Source organism: Mustela erminea, chromosome 19 (assembly GCF_009829155.1).
Source record: "Mustela erminea isolate mMusErm1 chromosome 19, mMusErm1.Pri, whole genome shotgun sequence".
Classification (NCBI taxonomy): domain Eukaryota; kingdom Metazoa; phylum Chordata; class Mammalia; order Carnivora; family Mustelidae; genus Mustela; species Mustela erminea.
This window is the reverse complement of record NC_045632.1, coordinates 28,603,716-28,617,084: the sequence shown is the minus strand read 5'-3', so window position 1 is coordinate 28,617,084 and position 13,369 is coordinate 28,603,716. Positions and strand designations below refer to the sequence as shown.

Genomic DNA, 13,369 nt, shown 5'->3' with positions numbered 1-13,369 from the left:
GCACTGGGCTTCTCTGGATCTCAGTCTCCTCGTGGGGAAAGTGGGGATGAGATGGTTTCTTCCTCACAGGGTTACTGGGGTGGGGGAAGGCGATGAGGAGAGTGCCTCCTTAGCACAGTCGCCTGCGTGCAACAGGTGCTCAGTAAAAGCCGGGTTGGCCAAAGATGGAGAGGAGCCACGGTCCCAGCTGATAGCGCAGACCCAGATGGTCGCCCTCACCCCAACACCGCTCCATTGGAGAAACCGTGGTGCTTTCCTGGCCGGCACAGCCCCCCTGCAGGGGTCGGCGGGGGCGGGGGGGGGTGTGGAGAAGAAAGGAAAACAAAGCCCAGTTCCATCTTCAAAGCTGCAGCCTCCCTCCACAGAGGTCCTGGCTGGAGATGTAAGCCAGCCAGGCTTATCGAAACCAAACTTCAAGTTCAAAGAGAAGTTATCAGAAAACCACCTTCAGGTTCAACACTGCCTTTCAAGTTCCACTTGATAAAACCCAAAGAAAAGAAAGCTCTGTCCCTGCTCCCTCCTTCTCTGGAGCACCCCTCCCTACATGCAGGCCCTCCCCGCCTCCCCTCCTTCCTCCTCACCCAACAAGGTAGAAAATGCACCCTCTACCCCGGGCCAATCACCATCTTTCTGTGTCTTCTCTAAAGACCACCATAGTCTGGATTGCCTTCTCTTCACCAAGGGGGTCCCTCATGCCATCCCAGCTCAGAACGCCCACCCCCCAGACACCCATGGGGTCAGCCACAGATGGGTGGTAGGACCAGGAGCTATCCTTCCCCAGGGCCCCGGAGGCCAGGAACAAGGACAGTCAGTGCCCTCCACCCCCACCGAAGAAGGCCCTTCACCCTGTTGCTATTCCCCACCCAATGGCCAGAGGAGGTATCAGAGATGTTGGGAAAGCCTAGCAGAGCCCAGGGCCACAGGCAGGGGCTGGGACTCAGCCCTGTTTGCAAACCCACATGTGAAGCCTCTCAAACAAACATCAACCAGCACCCAGTCCTGCCATCCCTGCACAGCACAACCCCCCCGCCCCCCATCCATCCATCCTTGGGCTCATGGGCAGGCACAGGAAGGGTAAACAGTACCCACTTCGGGCTGCCAAGGTCCCACCCACCAGCAAAGAGAACGGCATTTCTGTCGAGATGAGCTTTGGCACCACATTCTGAGCCCATTCGCACCCTCCTACTCCGGCTCAGCCCAGAGATGATCTTCTGGGGGGCAAAATTTCAGAGGGACTCAACATTCTTTAATCACTCACAGTAACAACAGGAGATGCTGCTAATTTGAAAGAGAAAGGAAAGCAGGAGGAACAGCAGAAAAAGGAAGGGGAGGAATGGAGTGAAGAGGCAAGAAAAGCCTTCAAGTTCAAAGACTCATATTCTTGATTTTATATCCTACATTCACATCACTGCCTGGAACGTACCCTTAGATGACTTAGAACACAAGCTGGCAAGCTATGCCCTGTGAGCCAAACCCAGCCCACCGCACGGCCTGTTTCTGTAAATGAAGTTTTATTGGGACACAGTCACGTTCATATGCACTGTGTATAGCTGCTTCACTCTACAATGGCAAAGTTTGGTAATCACAACAGAGACTATATGGCCCACAAAGCCTAAAAGTTGTACTCTGCTGGCCCTTTTACAAAAGTTTATGAACTGCGCTTAGGTACCCTTCCCACCAGGGTACCCTAATAAACAGGGTGCAGACTGGATTTCACCAGCTGCTCACCTGCATAACTGGAAACTCTTGTGCAGTACACAACCTGCCCAACCATACACAGTAGGCATGGAAGAAAGAAAATGTCAACTCTGATTTCTTCAAACCAGTTCTCAGCTCAGATGAGTCTGGGGGCGGTGTGTAGAGCTCCTTCTCTTTGGAAACTGCTCGCTGTCCCTTCTCACACCACGGCTGCGAGGAGCCTGCTGGCTGTGTTTACCAGATGATGGCTCTCTCCCACATTAGCTCCCAACCTGGCATCTCTCCACCCCCAGCAACTGCCAGATTAAATGCATTACTTGACCATCTTCACCCGGCTCCCTTTGATGTTCCCTTCTCAAGCTTCAAAATACCTTTTGGAGGGAGATCAGACAGCATTAAACAGAATTACTAATTAATTAAGCAAAGTTAAATTTTAAACACTGTTTGTTGTGTTAGCCAAAAGCCTGAACAGAACAGACTTTTTTCCTCCACTGAGATCAAAGACAGTCTCTTCCCTGTCCCTCCCCCAGTTTAAAAAGAAGAGGGGGCTGGGGAGGAAGAGAGGGAAAGAAGAGAGTACAGAGGAGCCCCGAGGAGCAAGGAAAGACCTGAGTGAGGACGGTCGGGTTGGTCGTTGGGGGTGATCACAAGGTCTGACTCCCAGCCCTCACCTCGCACCCACAGTCCCAATGGGAGGCATCAACAGCTCATTTGGGACCACAGGCTGGGAGAGCCCCAGTCACTTCCTCCAGCCTGTTTAGCCTGGCAAATAGCAGTGACCCAGGGAGCAGGATGGCACAGCCCACCCAGCCCGAGCTGCCAACAGCCGAGAAGATGGCTATAAAGTAAAACAGATCTGCCTTTCCGCAGCCCCACCCTCCCTGGCACCCAGGCAGGACCAGCCCCTCAGGGCTCTTCCCAGGGGGGTGAGGGGGTAGACTTAGGGTCATCTGAGAGGCAGGGTGTGCACTGTACAACCCTAGGGGGCACCATTCACAGGCTGGACCTCATATGCTTGTATATTGCCAGTGACATTTTGGGGGACAGATGGCAGAAAGGTGTCTTGAGGTGGGGGTTGGAGGATGGGGGGGGAGCTCCTTTCTCTACTTTGCATGAATCCATTTGTTGCAAGCTGGGTGCGGTCTCTTCCCATCAAGCCCAGCATTTCATTCTGCACAATCTCATCTGGGATCTCCCATTCTTTCCCAGGAGCCTGCCACATCCTTGGTGGCTAGACTGCAAGTCTCCTGAGATCCGGGGTCCCGCTGGCTAGCGCCCCTGGGATGCCCACAGCAGAAGCACAGGGCAGCCAATCCATGCCAGCTGCATAACAAACACACCATAAATTCTGCCTTGATTGACATTGGGACCCTGCGCTAGAAAGGGGGGTGGCTGGAAGCGGCAGGTCTGTTCCTGAATCCCATACTTAGGCTAAAATTCAAACTCTGGATAAGAGGAGCAAACACTGGCATATTTTAACATGATCCAGAAAGGCCTGGTTGATCACAAACTTAGGAAGTAGGGACAAATCTGAAATCCCGTTACGACTATTATCAGTCCCGCCTCCCACCCCTTGAGACCAGAAATGACTAACACACGGATGGGCAGTTCTCTCCGCCCGGTTACCTGCCACATTATTCTCAGTCGTTACGACGTAAGATCTAACACAAGCCAGAGCTTCCTTGCTGGAGTCTGGACACCTGCCCTAATGTCTTCACAGGCTCTTCTCAATTGTCCACATGCAGATTATCTGCTGCAAATATTTTAGTCTCGGGGTGGCTCGCCAGGATGTTTCTGACTCCCCAGCCCTCCATCAGCAGCTGTTAGAGGGAATGCAGATGAATTTTAATATTAGCCTCTGCCAAATATAATTAGGCGGGTAAATGGACTGCCAGCAAAAAGAGAAAGATATCATATGTGCATTCCAGGCCAAATGGTTTCTCGCATCATTTGTGCAAGGCTCTCCTGCGGGAGCGAGGGTCCGAGAGACGCGCAAATCTGTTCATTCACGGGCACAGCAGTGGGCTGGTGAGGTTAGTGGGTATGTGCTTTATTCCCTTAGGGCCTGTTACGGAGACCAGGCCAGGTAAGTTCCTGTTTGTATCTTCCTAAAGAGGAAACTCACCTTAAGAAACAAAACGGATCGAGCCATGTATTTGCCGCTAAAACTGATCTGCCTGCTCCCGTCTCCCGGACCCCTCTCTCCACTGATCCGCTTTTTAGTTTCTGACCCAGCCGTGCTCTCGTGCTGTTATCCCTGCCAAGAACACTCGTCCCGGCTCGCCGGCTCCTGCTTACTCTTCGGGTCCTCAGCTTAGGCCCTCCAACTTCCGAGAAGCTGCCTACAAGCCCCCAGGGGCTAGGTTAGGGTTCCCTACTCAGTGAGTCCATTTTATTCCACATTATCATTTTTCTGTTAATTTGATCTTCCTCAAGTAGCCCCCAAGAGATGGCATAGTGCCTGTCACACCATATCTAGGCACATCAACACTGCCCACATCCTCCTCCTCACCATCATCATCAAAATGAGACAACAGTCAGTAGCACACGTGGGATTTGAACCCGGAAAGTGTAGAAACAGAAGAATGAAAATTCCCGTTTCCTGACTCCCCAGCCCCTGGTCTCTAGTAGACACCTGCTCCCGCGTGTCCTGCCACCCTGGGCCCCCTTCTGAGAAGAGCATTTTGGGTTTCCTCTGGTGGGCCACCCCTCTCCCATCTCAATCCACATAGTTTACCGAGGGCTGACCCCACCCTGGCTTTGGGGATGCACCCAGCCCCTAGCTCCAACACCATGAATTTCATCCTGATGGCCACTCGGGGGGCTCCTAGGTCAGTACCAGAGGGTGCATCCTGAAGCCAGAGATGCAGAGCCCATGGGGCCTTCACTTGCATGGGCCCTGGCCCCCTGTTCCCATAGTCATTGGGTTCTCGGATACTTTCAAAAATTAGGTATTTGAACCTCAACTGGTTACAACCACCATCTTTTTCCATTCTGATGCAAATGTCCTAATGCATCACGCAGTGTCAGGGCGAAGAGGCGTTTCTGTAATTGAGATAAGGGAAGGTTGAGTTGGAGATATATTTATTTAAATTTACCGGATGGAGCTGTCATCTGGTTCAGAGTTATCAAAGAACTGTGTAGACCAGTCAATAAATAAAAGACCCCTGTATTCTTTTCTTAAAGACAGCCCCCAAACAGGATGAAGGTCAGGGGCCATACAACCCAGATCCACCTGGCAAGAAGCAAACTTTTGCAACAAGTACTGAGACTTGGGGGCTGTCCTCCACCTGACGCAGCTGGGCTCAGATGATGGGAGTGCCCAGAGTTGGGTAGCTGCCCTTGGCCACCTTAGTGGGAGAGACAAACACAGGGGCAGAGGGAGAGGTGAGAGAGGGAAGGGGAGAGGGAGGGAGGGAGTGGATATGGGTGTGGATGACATGGTTTGAGCTCCAGGATCCAGCTGGCCCTTTTTAGGCAAGATCTATGCTAGGATTTTTCAAGATCACCAGCCAAAGCTTTGGCACATTTGAGTTGAATGTCCAAAGAACCCCAAGAATCCCAACTTAACTCTGAGCCCCTGCTTATCAAGACAAAAACCACCACCGCCCAAAGAGGAGTTGACCTAATGAGGCAGGATTCCCCAAGGTAGTTTCTGGCACTTTCTACTAGTGGGTGTCTACCCCTTCCTGATTCCAGACATGCCAGCTTGGGTTTTCCTCCTCCACGGTCTTCCCTCCCAGGCTGCATTTTACTGTAGGGAGATCTTATTTAAGGACCAGCTATGACTGAGGGGAGAAAAGAAAGGAAAAAAGAGAAAGAAAGAAAGAAAGAAAAAACCCTTCCCAACAAATAGCATTCTGGCCTTTTCCCTCATCAGAGCCTAAGGTTGATGGCCACTGTGCTTTGAGGTTTGAATCGGGTTGAAACGGAACATCTGTTCAGGGAGGGAGGGGGGAGGGCCGGCAGAGAGGGAGCAGGAAAGAGAAAAAAGCTTTTTTGGGCTAAAAATACCATGTCCCTTCTACTCCCCGCCCAAGTTAAAACATGTGATGAAATTCAACTTTTAAAATCTAACCCCGAGCTACTTGAAACTACTAAAGCCTCCTCGGTATCTGACACGAGTCAGAATTTCCACTGTTCCAGCTGAGCTTTTATGAAAAACAGACTCGAGAGAAGCCGCTGTCACCCGGGCCGCTGGGGGGACTGCCGCCGCCCAGTGGAGTCCGGCTCGCTGAAACTCGCAGGAGGACAGGCTCTGAACTGAAAGCGCATAGCCAGCAGGGTGTGGGCTGCCTGCCCTCCATGGGCAGTGTGGGGGGGGGGGGTCCTGCTGCTCCTTGGTCACCTCCTCCTCCTCTCCGACTTCCAGGGAACCACCGGCCAGCCCCAGTGATTGACAGGACTTTGCAGGGGAGATGTCCTTAGAAGTCCTCCCTCTCCCATGCTCTCGCTGTCTCCCCCCTCCCAGCTGCTCCCCGACCTCCAGACTCAGTGTCCAACCGTCTGTCTACTTGGCATCTCTCCTGGGATGTCCCACAGCCCCCCGACGGTCAGCCCTCACGGTCGCCGGACCAAAACGCCACCTCCCAAGGGGCCCCCGCCTTGCTGTTGGTCCTTAAGCCAGGAGTCCACGGTGGGGGGAGGGGGAGCCCAGGATCCCTTTCTTTCCTTCATCTACCCCCTCCCCCTCCTCCTGTCTCCCACGCCAACCCCCAGGCCCACCCACTTCTCTCCAGCCCTATGTCCGATGCCATCACCCTGGCCCACACGGCTGGAATCCGGTCATTGCCATGGCCTCCTTCCTCCTCCCGCCGCAGGGCCCATCGTTCCAAGAAGCCACAAGTTCTCTGTTAAGCACGGCTTACAAGTATCCAATGCTTTCTCTTCAAAAGCAGCCTACAAGCAGGCACGTGGTCCCCCCTTGCTGACTCGCCGACCCTGGTCCTCGGTGTCCCCTTCTGCTGCATAGGCCCCCCTTCTGTGCTTCCCCAAACCCCAGGTTCTTTCTCCCTTGGGTTTCTGCTTGCTTGCTCCTCCTGGCTGCTCTCCCTTCCCGCCCTCCATGGCTGGCGTCCTTGTGGTGCCTGCATCTCGGCTGACACATCACCTCCTCAGAGGGGGACATGCCACCCTCCACCCTTCACCGGGTTTTACCTCTTGGCCGGGCGCCACTACCAGAAACTTGCACGGCCCCTCCCGCATCCCTCGTGTGACACCCTGCCAGAGGCCTGAGTTCTGTTCTCAGTCTGCTGTGTGACCTTGGGCAGGTCACATCCCCTCTCTGGGCCTCGGTTTTCCAACTACAAATGAGGAGGACCCATGGCCTCCTGAGGGCTCCTCGGGTCTATGAGTGGTGGATACATCACACCTGGGGGCCAGGACAAAGGGACAGGGGCCAAGGGAGAGTATGTGGGACCTGCCCGGAGGGCCCAAAGGAGGGGACTGCATGACTTCAGGGACTTGGTGCTGTTGACTTCATTCTTCCAGGAGTATGTACTGAGCACGTAAAGCACGCCAGACTCTGTGTCACGCACCGGGAGGGGAAGGAGAGGTTCTAATAGGATTAGAGAAGCTTTGAAAATAGGTCTTCTTTGATCTGGACTAGTAAATAATTATAAACACCAGTTGGCTCCTCTTCAAGAAGGGACCCGTGGAACAACAAGACTCCTGCCAGCTCCCGTACGCGGGGCACTTACTCCGTACCGCGATCCTCTCCGTGCTCACGTAAGCCACCTCACCGTCCTCACAGGCACCCTGCACGAGGGCTCTGATGACCCCCAACAAGGAAAATGAAAACCAGAGGCGTGAAGCGATTCACCCAAAGTCACCCAGACAGTGCCGGTTAAAGCCAGGCCACATCCGGGTTCGGACTTGCAAATCCCCCAAGAGCCTGAATAAAGGTAGCAAGGTGCCTCTCGCAGATTCGGAGGCGGTGGTAGGGAGACAAATTTTGGGTGCCATGGGGAGACAGATGGGTCCTGAGGTCAGAGTGGGGGCTACGCAGACCCCCAGGGCCTTAGGCCCCCCCAGCACCACCACCCTGCTTGGCAGGACCCTCTATTCTAATGAATCCATCCAGGGGGCAGGGAAGTGAGGACCCCCAGGGGCCCAGTCAGGCCAAACCCAGGCTGGGGGAAGGGCCTGGGCTCCTAGGGGGAAGTGTCACCTGACTTCAAGCTCTCTGGAGTCAGCTTTCTAGAGATGCCAGACAGACAGCAATGCACCTGCTTCCAGCCCCAAGCGGGGAGGTTGGAGGGTAGGAAACAGACACGGTGTTGGGAGTCTGTGGCCAGAAACCAGAATCAAGCCTCTGGGAGGGATGGGAACATCCCTGAGTGGAAGCGAGAGAGGGGACCCAAAGAGGAGGGACTTGTGGTCATGTATAGGTCTTTCCCTTCTCAAGGGCACAGAGCAAAAGCTGCCCTGAGTGTGGGGAGGACACCCTGAGACACAGGGCTTCTGGGGTGGGGGGCATTCGGGGTAAGGAGGTCCTGCCCAGCAATTTGCACCTCAGGCCACAAGCCATGGGCTGCCACCACCTGTCCCAAACGACCAGGAGATAGGGAAGCCAGGTGGGGACCCAGTGAAGTGTGGGGTGTCCCTCCCCTGTGCTCAGACCCCTGCTGGGTCAGCAGAGGGAGGGTCCCCTCTCCCCTCCTCCCCTGCAAAGCCTACCGCGGGTCCCGCCCCTGCCACGCCCAGCCAGCTCTCGGAGCTTGGGACTTTTGATGTTTACTTTGTTCTCTCCACAGTTCAAAAGGAGCTCCGCAGCCCTCGCACCAAGCCCAGACTTAATCTGCCATCCCGCAAGCTCCCAGCTGGCCAGTTAAGGCGGTTAAGATGCTGGATTAGGGCCGGCTTTACATAACAACGCAGGAGCTAAAGCCATCCTCTCCGGGGATGGCTAAAAGACTTCTTTTTATCTTCACGCCTCAGATGGCCTTTTTTCTCCCTTCAACAGCCCTCCAGCCCGCCAAGAGGCAATGAACTTGGCCAACAGGAAGACAAAGAAGAGATTCAGGATTCGGAGTGCTCTAGCTAGGCCCGGACCACAGGGGGACATGCCCCGGGGCCAGGTGGATGCGTCTCTGTGGCCGCAGCCGTGGCCATGGGTGACCACAGAACCACAGACAGTCATGGGCCCAGCATCCCTCCCAGGAGTGTCGGAGCCGGGCAGGCCGGCCCCGGTGCAAACCTGAGCAGCCTCTCTCTTCCCACCTCATCTACTCATCGTTCTCACTTTCTAAAATCTGCCGTGAGTCTTTCAATTCATTCTTCTTGGGAAAGTTAAAACATTCATCCCCATTAACACTGCAGTCCTCTTGGAGAGCTCTTTCTGGTTTTAGTATCCTTCTGCCAGGTCTGAGAGGAGCCCCTATCTTTGCCTGTGGAGCCCTCCAGCCACACAGTAACACGCACGCGGTCTCCACTCACACACGTAGGAAACACAGAGCATCGTCTCGTGCCCCTTTTTACGTAAAACATACCGGCCAGGGCACACTGCATTTCTCTGCAGCCTGATGTTTTATGTTCTCTGCTTCTGTGTAAACTGTTGTTTGAAGAAAGAAGCCAAAAACCTGCACCACCAACAACTTAGTCCGACCCCCTAGTGGGGAAAGTGAGGCAGGAAAGTGGCTCCCAATCCCCTCCTTCCTGAGTGGTGGCACCTGGACATCATCAGGGACTGGCAAGGTGCCTGGGCCACCCTCTGAGCCTGGCATGCAGCTGGTGGGCCATGGGGTCAGACCCAGTGCGGTCAAGCTGACACCGTTTCTCCAGCAGGAGCTGGGGCACCTTGGGCACCCCACCTTCAACCCCGATCCATTGGCCAATGTTTGTAAGCGCTGCCCTCTCCCCACCGCAGGGCTTCCCTCTCCCCGCGAGGAGCTCACATCTGCGCACCCACAAAGCCCAGCTCCACGTCCCCACTCATCGGGTGACAGAGAGTGAGGAGGCCCAGAGCTGGGGGGACCTGGCCACGATCCACAGCGGGCTGTGACCAGAGCTGAGGGGAGCCCGATCTAGACGCTCCTCAGGCCAGCATTCCTTCTACCCTCGCCTCCAGAGGGAAGTAGATTCCACGGGTAGGCCATTCCGCCTCTGTTTGCAGGGAAAGACCTCTCATTTGAAGTCAATGACACGGTTGTAAACGGAGCCGCGATGGACAGAGAAGGGCCTCGTTTGGGGCAGTAATGAGGGGCTCAGTACAAGAGGGACAGACAGACGACAAGGGGAGGATGGGTCAGTGGATGAATGGATGAAGCGATAAAGGACGGGGGACGAACACTCGGGCAGAGGAGGGAGTATGGATGACTCAGAACGGCCGGGCTGGGGGGCGGGGGACAGGAGAGTAGGGACACCCATGGATGGATGGATGGGTGGGGCATGGCCAGCGGGTGGGTGGGTGGTGGGTCGGTGAGGGGTGAGGGATAGGTGAATGAAGGGACAGACGGACGGGTGGCTGGTTGGATGGGTAGCAAGTGGGGGATGGACAGAGCAGGTGGAGGGATGCATGAACAAGAGAATGAACTTGGTAATGAGTCACTATGCGAATGAGCAGGAAATGAATATATAACTGGAATGAGAAACGAAGCCCATGGAATCCATGTCTGGAGTCGCTTGAACCGCCAGGGCTTCTATCCTGCCCAACTTTACCTGACCCCCCAGATCTCAAAGCACCAACTCCTGGCATCTCTCTATGGAGCCAAAGAGGAGAGGGAAGGCTTGGCGGAGCCAAGGGGAATGACAGAAGCAAAGCAGATGCTCTGAGTGCCACCCCCAGCGCTGCAGGTGAACGGCCCGCAGCCTGCACAAAGTCTTCCGTCCACGGGACTCCCCTCAACCCTTGATTCAGGACCTGTTTGTATCTGAGCAAAGTGCGACAGATCCCTGAGTCCCAGCCTGCCTCCAACTCCTGGGCAACCGAGTGAATCTCTCGAAACAGTCTTCTTCTGCTGCTTCTCAAAGTCTAACGTGCACATGAGCTGGGGGACCTCTTTGAGGGCAGATGGCCGGGGTCGGGCAGATGGCCGGGAGCTGACAGCTCACAGGCGGCATGCGGCCACGATCCTCAGGCCTGGCCCAGGCTCCCCTCGAGAAACTCTTGGCACTGTCTGCTCTCCTCTCAAGGCCCTAGAGGGCCCCAAGGCCTAGATCCCCCTCCCCGCCAAGACTCTTGCCCTCCCCCACCCCCACCGCCGCTCTCCTGCGAGCTGCCCATCCTCACCTCCACCGCAAGGCTCCTACCAACCTAAGGCTTCCCCAGGTCAGTGATGCGCTTCCCGGAGTGCAAAATGGAAATAAATGCCATCCCACTTAGCAAATGCTGCCGTCAGTCCTTCGTACCAGCGCAGGGAGTCAAGCAGGGAGGAGGCTCTCGTTCCTACTCTCTGAACGTGGAAACCAAGGCTCTTCTAGGAAGGTGGCGCACCCTGCCTGAAGTCAAGTGACGGCGCCTGTGGCCGGCCAGCCCTCTGCTCCAGGATCCTCGTCCTTCTACAACAGGGGCCTCCCCTCGAACAAAGGCAAGAGCAAGAGCTACAGACGTGAGAGGGGAGGGGGCAGTGGGGGGCTGTTGGTAGGCAAGCTTGTGCTCCAAGTGAGTGATGCGAACTGAGAATCGGGGAAATAGGACGGCTACTTTTCATAGTGCTTACCTTATGGTCACTCCCCACAGTGGGAAAGCTGAGCTAAAACAACGTATCCAAGGTTCCCTGGCCAATACGGAGCGGCGCCAGGACGTGAGCCTCAGGAGCCCGGCTCCACTCTGGGCTTGGACCCATGAAGAGTCACACTCCCTTCTTGCTTGTCACCCTACTATCCGCACTGACAGTTGGGGTCCCGTCCTCCACCTGGTCTGCAGATTTTCCGGAGGGTGCCCAGGGCGCACGGTAGACCAGATGCCCCCTTCCCCATCTCACGGTGCCCTGGGAAGAGAGTGATGGGCTTCAGTACCTTCTAGCCGAAAGTCTTCCTCCTCCTCCTCACTGAGCGTTTCTCTGAAAACGTCACCCACAAGCTCCTAGAGGAAGACAAAGCAGGGACATTAAGTAAGTATCCAACAGAGTCAAGGAGGAACCCAGTATTGGGATGGTGTCCCGAACGTGTGCCTGGCTGGTCACAAGGAAGCAGGGGTCCTGCCCTGATTCTTCTGATGGGAATCTAGGTCAACTCTGGTGGATACTCTTGCTTGAAAAGTGGATTGTCACCATGCTTTTTAAGAAGTAGGTTTTCTCAGCCTATAGCTCACTATGGTACTGCACACTTCTCTCTCAGAAAGGAAGACAGAGACAAGATGAGAAAACGTCCTTGCTCTATCCCTCAGAGTCAATTTTGGTGGACTCAGGACCAACAAGCCTCCCCTGTGGGCCCCAGGAAGGGATCTCAGTGGGACTCCTTCCCCCAGCAGAGGGTCCCAGGCAGGCTGTCTCCATGGGTTTGCCAAGCAGGACTGGTGTGGGGGAGCCTGGGTGGCTCAGTCAGTTGGGTGTTTGCCTTCGGCTCAGGTCACAACCTTGGGATCCTGGGTTCGAGTCCCGCCTTGGGCTCTCTGATCAGTGGGCAGTCTGCTTCTCCTTCTCCCTCTGTTCCCAACTTGTGCTCACTTACACACACACACTCTCTCAAATAAGTAAATAAAATCTTAAAAAAAAAAAAAAAAAAAAAAGAGGGCCTGGTGTGCACGGGAGTGGGTCTCTACTGCCCCTAACATGGCTCCCCTGACTCTCCAGCATCACATTCAGCAAACTGCATGCTCAGCCTCCTGAGTGATCTTTGGACATGCCTGCCACCTCTTCCCAGTGCACACACCTTCTAGAACCTACCCTGGTGTTTCATAGCCTTTCCCTGTGCTCCACGTGTGAGTTCAGGATGCCCAGTGGCTGAGTCACTCCCAACCAGCCTGGTCAGGCTGTCACTCAGGCATTGTCAGGTTGACACAGGGAGTCTGGTTAGCCCATGGGCTGTGAGGTTTCTGGAATGTCCACAAAGAGGCTACCTATCTTGCCCAACCCCTGCAGGAGGACCCTAGATATATAGAAGAAGCAAGATCAGCACTTGTCAGACCGTCTTTTGCATTATTGGGATTCTGCCATTAAGAGTTCTGTGATCAAAAAAAAAAAAAGATTGTTTTCATGTCAGACTGATCCCTTACTGAAGCGTTTACTATAGTAACAGACGCTGAATATCCGCGCGGTTAACTTCTACTGCATTCCTCAAATCTACTGAGACCATGGAGTTTTGTGTCTCAAAAAGCATCACGTGGAATTCGTATTCTGAGGAACCCACTTTGGGAAAGGCTCCTCTTCCGGCAGAGAGACAAAGTTTGGGAAGATTACTCTGCCTTATCTCTTTTGATGCCACAACAACGCTCTTGGCAGTGCTTCTCGGAAAAACAAAATGACAAGCAATGAAAAAAAAAAGAAAAAAAACTCAGCAGCTGTCACCAACTTCTCTTTTTGGAAAAACAAAAACAAAAACAAAAAGTGCAAAGAGAAAGAAAAAGAGAATGCACCCTCTCTTTGAAAAATCCAAGCACCTCAGATACTTAACAGAAACACCAGTGCTTATCTTGATGAAAGAAACCAGAATCATGCTTGGTAGAGCTGATCTTATCAGCTGGACACAGCTGGAGCGAAGTCTCTTGTTTTGTTTTAAAAGGATCAACAGC

The 13,369-nt window shown here is 54.3% G+C and overlaps 1 protein-coding gene across 1 annotated transcript in view; it reads right to left on the bottom strand.

Annotated features, from left to right (window-relative positions):
* Positions 1-13,369, bottom strand: part of NKD1 (NKD inhibitor of WNT signaling pathway 1) — an 84,781-nt gene that overhangs the window by 16,041 nt on the left and 55,371 nt on the right. Inside the window, exon 4 of the mRNA XM_032323845.1 lies at positions 11,656-11,722. Within this exon, the coding sequence (XP_032179736.1) occupies positions 11,656-11,722 (67 nt within the window). The remainder of the gene's footprint in view (positions 1-11,655; positions 11,723-13,369) is intronic.